General features: G+C 31.1%; 2 protein-coding genes across 2 annotated transcripts; one reads left to right on the top strand and one right to left on the bottom strand.

Moving 5' to 3' along the window:
* Positions 1-724: 724 nt before the first annotated feature.
* On the top strand, positions 725-12,433 carry TRIADDRAFT_21914 (uncharacterized protein; the record flags this gene model as incomplete). The annotated part of the gene is made up of 23 exons (XM_002111210.1): positions 725-1,279; positions 2,301-2,450; positions 3,015-3,139; positions 6,065-6,176; positions 7,396-7,523; positions 7,631-7,792; positions 8,039-8,183; positions 8,340-8,481; positions 8,890-8,963; positions 9,135-9,194; positions 9,389-9,486; positions 9,641-9,725; positions 9,814-9,930; positions 10,111-10,218; positions 10,315-10,473; positions 10,540-10,680; positions 10,850-10,891; positions 10,992-11,108; positions 11,221-11,367; positions 11,519-11,608; positions 11,704-11,821; positions 11,923-12,047; positions 12,299-12,433. The coding sequence occupies 23 exons, from the start codon at positions 725-727 to the stop codon at positions 12,431-12,433; spliced, it is 3,135 nt and encodes a 1,044-aa protein (XP_002111246.1).
* Positions 12,434-14,260: 1,827 nt separating this feature from the next.
* Positions 14,261-15,824, bottom strand: TRIADDRAFT_55000 (uncharacterized protein; the record flags this gene model as incomplete). Its single annotated transcript, XM_002110662.1, has 2 exons — positions 14,261-14,475; positions 15,236-15,824. 2 exons carry the CDS (start codon positions 15,822-15,824, stop codon positions 14,261-14,263), a joined length of 804 nt encoding a protein of 267 aa, XP_002110698.1.
* Positions 15,825-17,641: the final 1,817 nt, after the last annotated feature.

Here is a 17,641-nt window from a genome sequence, read left to right as displayed (position 1 = left end):
ATCGATCATGTTGAATAGCCAAAGTGGTAGAACTAGTCAACAATCGCGTGTAAGTGTATCAAGTCTGAGCACCAAAGCTCATAACACCAGTAAAGTTGGCCCACATGCAAATGATAGCCGACCATCGAGTGCTGGTAATACTGGCGAAAATAACAATAATAGCAATAATAATCATAAGCATCGAGATGGTAGAAGTGGTAGTTACAATAATAATGGACGAGGTTTTACAAGCCACCAAAGTGGAAGTAGTGAAAAAGTATCTATCCGTACATCCAGCACAAGTAGTACTAATCGAATCGATAATAGCCAGCAAACAATCAAAGTTCAAGGTGTAGATACAAATTATAACAATATCCTACAAAATGATCGAAAATCTAGTAAAAATAATATAAATAATAATGATATAAATGATAGTAGAAGTGATGATTGTATCTTGCTCAGTAAAAATAGTACTGATAATGGTGAAAAGTTATTACCCCGCAATTGGATTTCTAGGGGTGATAGCGTTGACGATGATGGCACTCTTCAGGGTAATGGTCATTCTAATAACTTACGCAATTATAAAAATGTTCATGTACAATCGGTGGAAGTAGGTCTTGAGCCAGGTAATGGCAAAGAGAATGAACCTAAAGACAAATTAATACCAAAATTTCAGCCCCAAGGAAATAAATCGAAAGTGATTCCTCGTGTAGAAGCTGAAGAACAAACAATTACTAGTGCAAATATGTCAACCGTGGATAATGTTAAATCCATTTTTTGTAAATCCAGGCAGTTTCATTCTCGTGAATTTGAAGAGTTATATCAGCGTTACTTTTTCCGTCTAAATCAAACTAGTGTTACCTATCTAATGGTCTTATTGATTGTCGTGTGTGTTGTTATTGTCGCATTTCATTTTTCCAGTGGTGAAATTATTAGTGAAGATTATTACGTGGCTATAGTTTTGGGTATTATATGCCTATTTTATGTATTCCTGTTGGGATTTATCGCACATGGTTTTGAATGGTTTCAGCCTAAGCACCTTAATTGGATATCATGGGCAATATTTGCCACAATGTGTATTATTGAATTAATGGATACGGTCGTACGCAAAGTAGGATTGCCAACAGATGGCGTTTGGGTCTCATTAATTCTTATTTACTTCATTTATACGATGCTACCTATATCGATGGGCTACGCTGCGTTATGTTCCCTTGCTATCCTTTCTATTCAAATTATGACCACTGGTCTAACTTACTCGTTTCGTAGTAGTGCCTATTCCAATAATTATATTTGGCGCCAGGTGAGCAAATAATCTACTTCTTTAATTTGTATAATTTTAGCAATTAGATAATTTCAGTTAGTTGATGTGTTGTAAATCCGTATATTTTTTTAATTAATGCCGTCTATACAAGTAATAAATCGATGTAAATTGTCATGTGGACATAAAGCAAATGCATAAAAGCATCATAGTTACTTAAGTGATTAATTTTATAGCTCGAGTTCGAATCATAAGGTCCGAATTAGATTGTTTTAGAATATCAAAATTATTTTGATTGAGAAGGATAGATCAAATATTATCGTCATTGATGCTCGAATGTGTTATACTAATCTGGTCTCCTGTACTAACCAATAGAGTTATAAAATCAAACTTTAAATTTCATTTTTCCTTTTGTTGATATTTCATTAAATTGAGACGACAAAGCTAATCATTTTCATGTTACATAGATTATATTTTGTTATTAGCGCTAATGTTAAACGTGTAATATACATATAGATACACAGGTAGGGATGTGTATACTTGAAATAAAGGTTATCATCTGTTATTTAATTTCGATAGTGATACTATATAACCTTTAGTTTTATATTTTATAAAACTGAGACATTCTGATTGACATTATCTTTTATCATTTCAATCGTACTCATTTCCTTATGCTTAATAGTTAATGATTGCCTATGGTAGGATAATTTATTATCGATAATATTAGTCACTTGTCGTTCAAAATCATCTTCAAATTGAATCTACTGTCGATTGTTTAAATTAGATCATATTGAAATAGTCTTGTGCTAGTCGTACCATTATGATCCTTTAATTAAAAAGCTCACTCTTTACAACAAGATCTTGTCTTATCATATATATATTTTAATACAACTTGATCGAAGAATTATGATTTTTCAGTGATAAGTACAAAATTGTAACCCTCTAATCTCATATTGAAAATTTATACTAAATTACAGCTAGTGGCAGTATATTAGAATAATTTTACTTTCACTTTAATAAAAATAACAAATTTTCATCATCTATTTTTATTATGAAATTGTAGATCGTAGCAAATATTTTATTGTATATGTGTGCCAACTTAGCCGGAATATTTACACATTATCCGGTTGAGCTTGAACAACGTAAAGCATTTATTGAGACGAGGCGATGTATTGAAGCTCGTGTTAAATCTCTACATGAAAATGAAAAACAAGTAAGTTTCTGGATGTTATTAATTGAAGATTGCCTCAATTCTCGGTATAGATACAGTGTATAGTTGATCGATGTCGTATATATAAAATTTTAAGTCTTAGTTTTTATATTAAATCGTTATCGATATTATTTTAATGAACTTATGATGGTTTAGAAATTATTTATTACATAATGATATAGAATCACTAGCTTAAAGTTCTATCTTTTTTCTTTGATTTCCTTTTCCTCTTTATCTAGTGATTATTCAATCCATACTAATATGACATTGACTAACACTCCTAGTACATTACATTATTTATAATTGAGAAGTTTAGATGTTTATTATAATTGTCATACCTATTGAAGGAATAGAAAATTGTTATCGTGTATTAATTCCAGACTAGAAGAATCTTTTCTCTACCTTCAGTTTTTATATTCTTCGTGTTGATTATTTTAAGTTAATACTTTAACGGATTGTTTACTTGGAACAAATTCATTTCATACAAATTAAACGTAATTACTCTTTCCTTCCTAAGCCTGTACTTTCTTTAATAATTATTTTTAAATATTTTGTTCACTTTTATAGGAAAGTCTATTAATGTCCGTTTTGCCGCGTTACGTAGCAGTAGAAATGAATAGTGATTTCTCAGCTATAAGGCGTGAAAGTCAATTATTTCATAAAATTTATATTCAAAAGCATGAAAATGTTAGGTAAATTTAGAGATTAATTTAAATTATTTTTGCATCATTCTCAATCTCTCATTTGCCCTATATCCCAAATTGATGGCTGTTTTGCTACAGTCCACTATAAATAATTATTATAACATTCAAGTAAATAATGAAGTGACATAGTGAACAATAAAAGGTATCAAGAAGACCTAAATAACTTTTACTATAGTTGTATCAAGACTAGACAAGATATTTCTAATTAATTATTTATCCTAGTTTTGGCAATCGAAACTCACGGTATCATTATAGTTCGTATAAATTGAAATAGATGAATTATTTTCGAAACTTTTGCTGATTGTCTAAACAGACAATGAAATTCTATGATCTATTCCCATCTATTGCTATTGATGACAATTAGGCTCCGTTATTTTTATTTTTTATTTTCTCATAATACTTGCATTAATTAATTAGCTTACAATCTTTTGTCTGTTCTGTATCACAATGTTTGCTGTGAGAAAAAAATGGTTTCGACATGATTCTAGAACCCTTTAGTTAATGTTTTTCGTATATTTTAAACAGTGAGTCTGAAAGGATTAGTAAATCTATTTTGGTTGTCATTATTTTTTTTATTTTATTCTAATGCTAATTACGACGACGTAGCCAAAATGACTAAACCAATTTTCCATTTAATGCAATACAACAGGAAAATATTAAAAATAGATAATAGAAGGTTATATAGCTGTAGTTGCAGTTAGTATCAACTATTTTATCTAAATGAGGAAGTAGACATCTTAACTTTGTTATACCTACTGTATAAGAGATTCTGATAACTTAACGTAGTATAGTGACTTGACGAAAATGAACTTTATCATTAAAGTTTCTTTCCAATCATTTCTTGCCGTTAGTTACGGTACAGAATATTTTTACCAGGTTATTTTACCTATTTTAATATTTTAAAACGAACTAAAATAGCGTTTCTATATTAGAAAACCGATCTGATAGAGCGTCGCTTGCCTAAGATCATCTGTTTAAAATGATAAAATAGAATATAGTCTATATATAGTACAATTAGGAGAACAACAATAGTGAACTTTTTTATTCCTTTAATAATGCTAGCGGTTAAGTTAAGGCTGCATATGAAGTTTAATAACATCGGTATTGTAATATCCAATATATAGAAGCATTAATAATATTGTACTTGATTCTTACTGTAGTTATGAACGTATCTTAAAGTTGACTAATGTGATTCCACTGATTTCAATTATTCATAATAAGGATAGAAATATAAAATGAGGCTATGATGTATTTTAGCTTTGTAGCATTCCATAATACTTGGATACTGTCTATAAACTTGTATATACACAGCAGGCTAGTAGATCACTGAGTAGTGAGCACTTCAATATACTCTTTATTCTTGAATTATAACGAACGCTGATTTTGGAAAGATATTTGAAATCTTTTCTAACATTTTTAATAGATACTGTACACAAAGAAGTTACAGTCAATACTACGCTATGATTAAAAATCGCTCCTACTTCATTATTTTTAAAAATTTTCTCGGAAATTGTTATAAATATTTTGTAACATGAGAAATATTGTAGGATCTAACTAGTACTTAACTACATCCATTATATAGTAAATCTTCCTAGACGAATAATTTAAAAGCTCCTATGAAATACAAAAGATCAAACTGTGTTTAGTTGAAAGAATTTACTTCATTTAAAATGTGAAATTGATCTTTTACAGCTATTAGTGATAATGTTAGGGAGATAACGAGGTTACTGAGTATGATATTATCAAAAAAAGTAATCGCTTCTTTAGTAAAGTCTTCCCAATATAACGTCTCTTAGTTCTAGTCTATTTTACTTAGTTACTAAAAATGCAATAATAGAAATTAAAAATTTTACTACAACAGTAGATACATAATGATCTTACAAGACCAAAATTTTATCTGTAAGAAATGTCGAAAAATAGTCGAGGGTATTAATTGACAAGGCTTTCACAATACCATTAACAACAGGGTATAATTTAATACACGTTTAAGCAGTGCGCTACTTCTGCAACATACTTCTTATTCATAGGGTAAATTATTATAAAATGGGCAATTATTTTCCTATGTGACTGTTAGTCGGTAGGATTCGGTGGGAGGGCTTAAAGCGCTCATACCCGACCAACAATGTATTCTTGAATAGAAACGCTATATTGACACTGACTAGCGATTTTATTGCACGCTATTATTTCAATTCCTTATATTATAATTAACAATACGATATGTTAGAAATCAAGTTAAAAGAATATTACGATTCTGTATAAGCTGTAAACTATTTTTAATGTACATTTAAATGAGTTTACCATTGATTAGCTATGGAGTATGGTAGTAGTACTGTCTACTTTATTTAAACTTTTCAAAAATTTTTACCACCATGAAACTGTTAAGTGACATTTAAATATTTGTAGTAATTTTTTTGTGCGTAAAATACATTATATTAGAATTCTTTAGCTATTTATTAGTAAATATATTCGTTGTCTAATTTTAGATTCTTAAAATCTCACCAATGAATTCATCTAGTATATGTAATAAGGTAGTTTTGTAACTAAAATTTAGAAAGATGTTAAGCGAAAGTATTGCAGAATTACATATAATTAAGAATAAACTTCAATGGAGCTACTTAAATTATTTTAATCAAGTTAAAACCAGTGATCTATAAATCTGTAATTAATTGCATGCATTTGATATCAGCTTGGCTTAGTTAATTTTTTGGCTGTCGAGAGATAGGCAAAAAGGCTCGACCAAAATATTCGTAATTAGTTAATGATCTTTATTTACCTATTATCAAGTTTACTATCTACCTACATGGATGAGGTAGAATATCCATTTATATAAGAAATTTATGATCATAAAAACAGATAAGAAAGTATTTGGGTGTTACATTTGTAACTAATTATTTATGTATTTGTACTGTCTAGTCTATTATTTGCTGATATTGAAGGTTTTACGAAGTTATCATCTCAGTGTGACGCTCAAGAACTTGTGAAAACGCTGAATGAACTTTTCGCTAGATTTGATCAGCTAGCACAGGTAAAATCATGTTAATTAATCAATTTCTAAGGCGGTAACTTAGTGACATGTTAACGTCAGGGATAAAATAGCTGATAACTTCTCTAACTAGTATCGCCAATAATAAAAAATGATTTCAAGCTAATCTATTGCCATGAGTAACTGATAGCTTTATTCATGCGTATCAATGATGTTTTGCACATGACAATAATTGCACCCAAGAGGTTATTAATTAATCATGCATTTTATCATAAATAGCCGTTGTAATGCCAGAACATCTAAATTATATGACGACTGTACTATCATAAAAATTGTTAGTCACGGTGTAGTAATTATTATTTTACTTATTAGAGAAATTTTGAAGGAACTTATTGGCTAAAAAAGTAATTGATATAAAAATATTTCCTAATAATATTAATAGTAGACTTTTTTTAAACTTATACTTGCGTATTAGATACTGTACGTAGCGATTACTATGAGTAATTTGATTGGATGTTCTTTAGATTCTGTACTTTCAGTTTATTACACATCACGAGTAAAGTAACTTCACTGATTTACTTAGCTAGGTAGAATAGTTACAATAAGACTTTTTCAAAAGGATGTTAATGAATTAGCGTACCATTTTATTAGCAATTTAAGTCTGTCGGAAGTAATTTTAATATTTAATAGTTATTTAACTGACAAGCAACAACAAAAATTTTACCTTAATATTCTAACGTAAGAATAATTCAATTCTAAATTATTAAACTAGAGATAGTACTTTATTGAAGGTACAATACTGTAACATATTTTGAATTGGATACTTTTTAGTAATCTAATTATTGCGGAATGTATTTATAATAAGGTATAACATACGAATATTTATATTGACTAGCCAATCCTGTAAATGGTATAGAATATCGTGGTTTATTACCTTTTTGATTCTATGTATGAGATAGCTACTCCGTGCATTGAAAGACGATTATTAACGCTATTGTTATCATCTGTTTTATTAAATAACTATAGTAGTAGAGACAAATAAAATAGACTAAAAAATTATACTTTGAATGCCACTGAGTTAAATTAATATTATAAACAATATCTTTACTATTAGTTAAAAACCCTAATGTTACGATCCGTAACTTTAATAAATCGTGATTCGATAGCTAGATGGAATTACTGATCAAATTTTACGGTTTCACCCAAATGTAACAATTTTGGAAGTTATATTATACTAACATGAGCAATATTCTTATCATAGAAAAATCACTGTTTGAGAATTAAAATTCTTGGTGATTGCTACTATTGCGTGTCTGGATTGCCCGATCCGAGGCCAGATCATGGACATTGCTGCGTTGAAATGGGCCTTTGCATGATTGATTCTATTGCGTAAGTTTACTAGAATTTTCGATAAATCTGTAAAGTCTCTACTGGAAAAATACTTGAATTAGTAACCTTAATGGTTGTTCCCCTACTTTATATTCTCTTTTTTCTAGTGTTGTAAGGGAAGCTACTGGCGTCGCTAATTTAAATATGAGAGTTGGAATACATAGTGGAAAAGTATTCTGTGGAGTTTTAGGCTTAAAAAAGTGGCAATTTGATGTATGGTCTGACGATGTCACTTTAGCCAACAATATGGAAGCTGGTGGCTTGCCTGGGTATAGACGACAAAATATTAAGATAGTCATCATAATATTGTTTCAATCTCGATAATTTTAATTAAAGCTGAACGGTACTATTAATTCTATTATTAATCCATCTATAATGATTGATACAATAGATTGCTATAAAATGGCAGTGTTATATTGGTTTCCTACTAGGATAAAGCAATTATTTGTCGATAGTTTTAGGCTGTTTTGTAGTTCGGGACAATAGAATTTAATAAATTAATTTCATTTCAATAGGAGAATCCATATTACAGAAGGAACTAAGGAGTGTTTAAATGGTGAATATGAATTAGAAGATGGGAATGGTGCTAGTAGAAATAAATACTTGAAGGACAAGAATTATAAAACTTATTTAATCGTCCAAACTCCACGAAATAAAGCGGTAAAATATGAAGTAGAATACTATTAGTGATAATAGAAGCATTTCATGAATTTAGTGAATAATTTTTGTCTTTTTTATTGATTATAAAAGCTAGCTCTCATTGAAGCATTATCTTTATACGTAATCCTCTAATAATACTTTTCATGACCAACTTAGAGTGTTTCGCTACGGGATGGCGAACGAGAGGGTAGAGGTCGGTCTAATTCACAAACACGATTAGAAGAATGGGGTTCAGAGAAACCATTTGGTGGCCAAGCCGTTAGTATTCAAATATATCAGCGACATTTCAATAAATTATGTAAATTAGTGAGATGAAAGACTGGATGACTGTGTGTTGTATATATACGTAGAATATTATTTACCGTTGCTACCGTATACTAATTTTTTGTTATCACTACGTGCAGGAGGGTGGCATTTCTGGCAAAATGAAGCAGATGTAAGTTAATTTCTTTTACAGTTAGCATTATATAATAAAATAGTTTTTACTGAATAATTTATTTGTACAATACGTATACTTAACAATACTGATAAGAGAAGTTATGGTATAACTAAACAGTGATAAATTTCTTATATGTTTATATTATCAGTACTTAAGTAATTCTTATGCGTGCCGATTTGATTGAGGTTAATGTGCTAATATAAGAATCGAATTTTTTATGTTGTAATAATTTGGATAAATTTTTTTAATGCAGAATTGGTGGAGGAGGTGTTAAGAGTTTCGAAGATGAAGTTAATGATCTACTTAAGCGATCTATTAATGCTCGTAGTGCTGATGGGTTAGTATCCATAGCAGGATCGATTTACATTATTAAATATGCGTAGAAAATCAATTTTGACGAATGTTACTTATTTAGTATTTAAATTTCTATTGTGGCTGCAAAAGATTATTTGAATAATTTTTATAGGAATTGACCCTTTTTTGTATTCTTTACAAACTGTAGCAGCATTCAGTTATCAGAGAAATCACACAAGTTTTTACTTAAATTTAAGAACGCAGATACAGAGCGCGACGTAAGTCAGTTAAAGCTATAATCATTCATTTATAATTGCTGTAAATAAAAAATTATCTGCTGAACGTTTGCTCATCTTGATTTGTTCAACTTTGCTATTAATATGGTACTGATAAACTGTGTTTGAGTTATATTAACAAGCGTCTATTAATAAATACATCTGTCTTAATACTTGTATTGCTTATAATTTTATAGTATGGTAAAACGCGTGATCGTATGTTCAACCGCTATATGTCAGCTGCCTATGTCATCTTTATTTTTATATGCTTTGCTCAAATTACCATTTTGCCAAAGTAAGATGAACAGATAGATAGCTTGATAGATTATTGATATCTTAATAAATATCGATATGAATATCTGTTTAATTCGCAATAATTTTAAAATAATTTCTATATAACGTTATGCATTTTGTGTGACCTAAAATCTAATCTATCATCATAACTTCAGGGATCCTGTTATGCTGCCATTATTTTTAACCGCTTTTGTTATATTAAGTTTGATTGAATTTATGACTTTGGCATATAAATTTAAGGTAACAATATTACTTTTTTCGTAATGGATTAAATTTAAAAAAGTTTTTTGAGATATGCTTAATCTTATTTGTTGATTGATTTCATAAGGCTCTACCAAAATCTTTACGTCATGCTTCGAGATGGCTAGCTACAAATCGCTATAGTTGTCTTATATTATCTATTTCCACAATCTTTATCGTTTATTTCACTTCCATTGGAGTACTGGTAAGCAAGATATAATTTTTATAGTATTTACATTCTGAATGATAATATTTGTATTGCAGTTGTGTTTAATTGCTGTACCGTAACAAAAATTTCTTATGATTTCTTAATTAATTGAACCATTTTACTATGACATATTTTATTGCCATTGTCTTTTACTAAGGATCTTCGATATTTTTACAGTTTGGGTGTAGTACAGCTGCTGTTAACGGTCAAAACACTATTCGTGGCTATCCAGTAGAAAATTATTCGCAGTTATTACCTGATACGCCTAATTGTAGTTTTCCTCAAGTAATTTATATCAACTGTTTATACAAATTTAGGATGCAATCGGTATTCAATTTGATTATTAATGTTAATGATTTGGCATTATTTATCAAATTTTAGTACTTTGACTTCAGCGTTATTATGGCACTATTATGTTGTGGAATTTTCCTCCAATTAAGTCATCTGATCAAGATAGTATTGATGATCATTATGACTGCCACTTACTTAGTTATAATACTAGCATCGGATTATACGATTATATTTGCAAGATATGATAATGTGACTGAGTAAGTTTGTTGGACTATACTGTGTTACTATAATTTCAATGCCTCGGTGTTGTAATAGTATTTTAACTTATGTTTTATTTTTTATTTCAGGAAATTTAATTCCGCATCAGCAAACTCATACTCTCAACCTTCGCTTTCTACGATTGCCGGCGTAGTTATTTGCATTTATGTAGTAGCGCTTTCGATTCATGCTAGACAAGTGAGGATATAAGATAAAAGATTAAAATTTGATATTTAATATTATTCTTCATATCAAATAAATGCGATAGCATTATTTGGAATCAGTAGCAGATTCACATACTGTATATAACCTGATCAATGAACAACTCGTTAGCTATTTACAATTTTATCAATTCTATTCCCAACAGATTGAAGCTACAGCAAGGCTAGATTTCCTATGGAAATTACAGGTACTATAGTATTATAATCAAATTCAGATAATATGAAACAAGGCTATTAAGTACTGTATGTTGCTAATGAAATGAAACATTTGCAATTACGTACGTCAAGGCTACTGAAGAGAAAAATGACATGGAAATATTAAAGAGACGTAATCAGTTGTTACTTTGTAATATTTTGCCAGCTCATGTCGCGGAGCATTTTTTGAAAACTAATAGAAGACATGAGGTAAATAAAAGTCTTTTAAATTTCATGTTTTAAAAATTTTTTATAATGTATATCTGTAACTAACTAAATTATAGTTTAGTAATATTGAGTATGTGCTTGCCTAAAAACACAGGATTTATATTATCAATCCTGTGATGAAGTAGCCGTTATGTTCTCTTCAATACCCAACTTTTCCGATTTCTACTCCGAGTTGGACAGTGTTAGTGAGGGGGTTGAATGCCTTAGGTTGCTAAACGAAATTATCGCAGATTTTGATGAGGTAAAGAAAAACTTTCTATTATACGCTCATAAAATTAAATGTATAAAGTAGTTATAAATACGTAAACATATATGGTATATATATATATATATAATAGCAACCTAACTTAGATTTCTCACCCTAATCTCATATTCAAACCTGTCTACAATAGCTCCTAATGGAAGATGACTGTAAGTATATTGAAAAGATTAAAACAACAGGACATTCGTATATGGCCGCGGCTGGATTAGTTCCTGATCCGGTAAAGATCATTTAAATGTTGAAGAAATTAATTCATACTTTATCCAACAGTTACTCTAAATAGAATTCTTATTCGAAAATTTTAATAATATATAGAAATTAGAGCAAGATGGAGCGAAATGTACGGCCGCTTTAACTAATTTTGCTATGCGAATGATGGATAGACTGGAAGATATCAATAAACATTCATTTAACAATTTTAAATTACGAGTCGGTAATGATGATTGCTATTGTTATTTAGCTGTATTGAAGGTTTTTGTTGATAAATCATAGTGTTATGAAGTTGTATTGCTAAAAGCTGGTATAAACATTTAGGCATTAACTTTGGCCAAGTTGTATCTGGGGTTATTGGAGCCCGTAAACCACAATATGATATATGGGGTAACACCGTTAATGTTGCTAGTCGTATGGAATCTACCGGAAAACCTGGCTTTACTCAGGTATGAGATCTCCTAGAACTCAGTATGGACTAATTTACTTATTTCAATAGCATGCGAATCTACAATTGCTATAGATTATTAATCTATTACTCAATTTTCCTCTCATTTAAGTATCATCAGTTTATGATGTTGTACATACAGTTGTAATGACTAATAAATTTCAAAGTCTTTGATGCTATTAGATAGATGAAAACTATATACAGAACATGACATTGTTGTATCTACAGTATTATGATATTTGATCGTTTTAGGTTACAGAGGAAGTAACCAAAGTATTAGCTGGACGTGGATTCGTCTTTGAATGCCGTGGTTTAATATCTGTGAAAGGTAAAGGGAATATGATGACGTACTTTCTGCGTGGGAAATCCGATCAATCGATAGTTTAGTACCGAGTCACATATGAAATAGGAAATTGTTGTGAATATGTACTTGAATACTATCAACTCCAATACAGCAAGATATAAAACTTCTGCATACACTCGTAACAGTTGAGAATAATTTTTAAATGTATCATTATTCGCCAATCTTGTTGATTGTAATATAACGTTAAGGGTTGAGCTTAACGTGTACATTTTTAAATTATTGAATAGATCGATAACTTCAGAGTAGTAGATATCATAATCTTTTTCAACTCCAGAATATCATACTATTGTCAAGTATAAACCGATTAATGTTTATCCAAGCATAATAATTTTTATAAACATAATTAAAGTATCCTAACTTGCGCTTTCCTTCGAAACTTGTAATACGGCATATTATACATTTAATTATTGTATGTTTCTATATTTATCTACCAATTCTACATACTGCATATAAAAACGAACATACAATACTGCTTCGTTAAAATCATAGATTATATTCTGTTATGATAATTTGTCGTTTTAAATATACAGTATAGTAAGATATATGCTCATATATATATATATATATACCAGTAGTGTATTATCGTATAGATACTTATATATAACTGATGTTATCAACAATGCGATGCAGCTTATACCATGCACACTTTCATAATTAACATTATGATACGTCGTATAACGCAATTGAATTGTTTAGAGAATTGTGAATGTAAATAATTTTCTGTCTGTATTATTTATAATACTTCATACATAGAGAGCATTACAACATTGTAATATATCAGTTTCTTAGCCTAAAATTCACTCGATAGAAAAGAATGTTGACCATTTTAGAATATTAAGTGTGAATCATCCAAATTATATATACTATCGCAGTACTAGTGTAATATTCACTAAAGTTACTTTTCACTTATAAATCTGACATGGACACACTATGTTGCAGTACAGTCCTGAAGCTTTTATTTCATTCGTTCAAAATGTAAATTACGATAATGATTGTATATTATTATTTATTAGTACCGGTAATATCTAACTGAATACTCATAATGGTGATTACCATTAAATACATCACCTACGATCAAAATCATTCGATTCATATCCAATTTCTTGGGAAATGCTTTTGTAATAATTATTGTAATAGATGAGCCCTGATTATTTAAAAGTAATTATCAACTTGGAACTACGCATATTNGCTAAAAGTTTTGCTTCATTGTTCTAGTTATCAAGTGGTAGAGTTGGTGACGTAAAATGGCAGTCATAATAACTATTCTGTATGCATTACCAACTTAGTGTATTAATAAATAATATCTCAGCATAATCTGTGTTTTTGAATTTTGCTTTATTATTAAATTATATTTAATATAACTTTTCACTGTTTGTATAATATGCTACGCAGCCAAGTATTGATCAGATACTACAGAATTTTAAAATAAATTTTTAGTATAATCTTGTCGACGACAACGAGTAGAAATTTAAATCTCTTCTTTATTAACATTTCGTTATGATCGTCGGTTTTAAACATGTTTTTAATTCAATTTTACAATTATACACAACCTTTTCAAATGTATTCAAGAGATATAAAAGTGTATATTAAATTGGCTACAAATATTAATGATAATTACTTGATTTTATTCCTTAATTAAATTCATCAAAGCGGTATGTATGATTTTAGGTTTAAGGAATTGAATAAATGAAAATTGAATATAAGAGTATGCTACTGTTTATGATAACCTTTACTCCTGATAGTCGATTAGTCAAAGTTGATTAACGTTATGCATCTTTCTTTAAGTAAGAGATGAAGTCAATATTGCCGCTTTTCAAGGATGAAAACAGTTCATTCCTATTATTTTGCCATTACAATAATAACATCGACAATAATTTGCGAAATAAAACGGCTCTGTTGTGTTCACATTGATGTAAATGCTGAAGTATTTTATCATCATATTTATCTGAACTAAGTAGATTTGCAGAGTATTCCGGATGGACACCTGAAAGAATTGCAATGCCAGAACCCACTTTACATTTAATTATAGCGATTGGTGGAGCATGCCTGTTGACTGATGAGTTTTCTGCAATTTTAAATCATTAAAAAATAATTATTTAAGCTATTATGAATAACAATCTCGTTAGGCAGGTTATATTTGAAAGTCTATTTACTATTATATCATGGATTATCTACCGGGCTGGCATTCATAATGTATGGTTAAAAGGTATAGATTTATACCTCGGGTTCGGGTATAGACCGGTATTACGACGTGACTTGTAAAATGGTTGGAGCGACCGTATATGTAACAGCGACTGATAGTTTGTATTAGAAACTTGAAAGAAATATTATTCAATACTGCGATATAAAGTAATCAAAATTTCAAGAGTCAATTGCTCAAGGTGGTACTGATCTGTCTGCATGGAATTTGAGCCGAATTTAAAGTACATTTCTTAAAATTGAAAGACATAATTTAAGGCAACACTATAGCTGAACATCTTTCAGCCATTCTAGAGGGCTCGCCGCGTCCCTGTAATAGTGGCTTTATACTTCGTACTATAATTACAGCACTGTAACTCCTAATAGACTGTCAGTGTTCAATAGGTGCAGCAATTACTAAAATAGTACATGTACACTATCCTGTCATTCAGGAGACCCTTGGGGTAGAATGTTCAAATTACTAGCACAGAACATGGATTTGCTAGCTTACAAAAGGATACCATTCGTTCTGTGAAAGTACTGTATGCAGTATGTTGTACTGGTCTACAACGATATTGTAGCCGGTAGCTAGACAAGCTTTAGCTTAAATTAAATTTATCAATATTTCAGCCATTGCAGTGACTTACCGTTATCATGGGCAGAGTAAGAAGCCAAAATCTCCACTTCGCCAACGTCATCATTTAAGGGTAAAAATTCGCAACCGCCGTTATAATAAACTGAGCACTGATTAAAGCTAACCTGGTCGGCTACTTCTTTGTGTAGTTCAATTGGTACTACTCTAGCACCGGAATTATCTTTATAGCTGAAACCAGGATAAACACATCCTTTTGCAAGTCCATGATAGAATTTTAGTTCCCTAGCACCGCAAACTTCCAATGCTGTGTCTTTCTCGAATTCTATTATGCTACTAGCAAAGTAAGCGCCAGCACATAGGCCTAAATAACAACCCCCTTGGTTGACAAAGTGTTTTATGCGTCGATTCCCTAGGCCATTTAATTTTTCAACGTAAGGGAGGTCTCTTCCACCAGGCATTACAAATAATTTCGTTGATAGCAACGTATTCTCGTTACCAATAATATCATTAGCGGTCACATTTTCAATTTGAAAATCATTCTGGAGATGCAGCTCATTTATTGCCTGCTTTATGCTCGCTTCAGCTACATCAACGTTGGCTGAGCCATCATCGCAATAAATTAAAATTTTTCTTTGGGACATGATGCAATCACCGGAGTTTGTTCTTTCTGTAGTAATATTGCACTTTGAATGTTGTCGTCTATTATAACCGAGCAACGGTCGAATGCATTGATCTCCAGCGACAGTCCAGGGCTGTTTATTATGCAATGCAACACGATATAAGGATGTGATAATGATACCTGGGAATCGGACAGCCACTTCTCATCCGTGCAGACTGACTGTTGATCAATTGATTAATCCGCTTTAGCTGTGAGAACTGCAGTGAATGAATACTTTGCACGATGCAAAGAACGAGTACAGTATCTACAGCAGTCTATCCGAAAAAATAGAAGTTCCCAACAATAATTGCGATTGAATCAGCTCACAATATATTAACATCCGTGCAGACCTGACTGTTGATCAATTGATTAATCCGCTTTAGCTGTGAGAACTGCAGTGAATGAATACTGTGCACGATGCAATCAACGAGTACAGTATCTACAGCAGTCTATCCGAAAAAATAGAAGTTCCCAACAATAATTGCGATTGAATCAGCTCACAACATATTAACAGCCGGAGTCTGACAAAATCATTACAGTACTGTACAGTACAGTACAGTATACTATATTATGACTGGAGCCCTGGCACCGATTGAGTAGTGTCAGATCTCAACTTCGAAACAAGGTATGATAAATTCGTCATTTGAAAGGCGTGAACTTGTACTGTATATCACATTTGAACTTGGTTTGATCGGGATATTTGTACCACCAACACCTGGTGTTAATCTGTCAGCTTTCCTTTCGCGGCACCAATAATCGAGCATCTGGATGCCCGATTCCATACTTGGCCCGTAACTTCGTTAACACATGTTCTACTGGTGCACGGTAAGATTTCATGAATCGATGACTACAGTGTACAGTACAGTACAGTACTATATCATAGACTACTAAATACTGTAAGTACTGAATACTGTACTGTACAGTACAGTAGTACAGTACAGTACTGCACAGCAAGTTTCACCGGTACTTTTTACAATACGTGATACTGTAAATAAATTATGCAGATTTTTTCGCCTGTAATCAAAGAAGTCCATATTGCACTATAAATTAGCCGGTACTTTGTTAAATATTTTAAGACTGTACTTTCTAGGATCATTTCTATAGTACACGTCCCGTCTTTCTTCTCCAAAGAAGACAACCGCATCAACCATGAGGAGGATTAATAACGTTCTTTCCTGAGCGGGAAGCGGGCGATATTGTTCCAGTCTGGAATGATATTGTCATTGATGACCGTTCTCGTTGTACTATTGCAGTATTTCGGGAGGGAAGGAACGTATTCTGAGTGGTTGCTTTTACAATGAATGAAAGTAGTGAGAAAGGCTTCCAGTGGGTGCCTTACCATTACTGTACAGTAGTGTACACTGTTTGTACAGTACTGTACAGTTCGTTATGGGATGCTGGACACATCGATTGCTAGCAGCTACATCCCATTTTATTGAGGATTGATCGACCTTGTCAAGTCATACATCGTGAGGATATTACATACTGGAGATCACCTGCCACGCATGCTACACGTGTAGCCTTTTACAAGGTTAATGAATGATTTCCTGCTTACAACTTTTTCTTGAAGAAAAATGATGTAATTATACAGTACATCATTTTATCGTCGACAAATTGTATCAAGGCTGGAAAATGATCAAGTGTCGTGAAAGTGAGACGCGTATGCGAACGCGTTCTATGCAACTTTCGTTTTTCAATTATACTAGCTTTGTCTGGCACGCCAGGCCGAGAGAATTAGAATATTACTTTAAATCCTAGAATATACTGTACTGTATATAAACTAGTCCTAAGGAGGGTAGA

The sequence above is a fragment of the Trichoplax adhaerens genome, genomic scaffold (genome assembly GCF_000150275.1).
Source record: "Trichoplax adhaerens TRIADscaffold_3 genomic scaffold, whole genome shotgun sequence".
In the NCBI taxonomy this organism is placed as follows: domain Eukaryota; kingdom Metazoa; phylum Placozoa; class Uniplacotomia; order Trichoplacea; family Trichoplacidae; genus Trichoplax; species Trichoplax adhaerens.
Note: the sequence above shows the minus strand (reverse complement) of the source record. Positions and strands in the feature narration are given on the sequence as shown.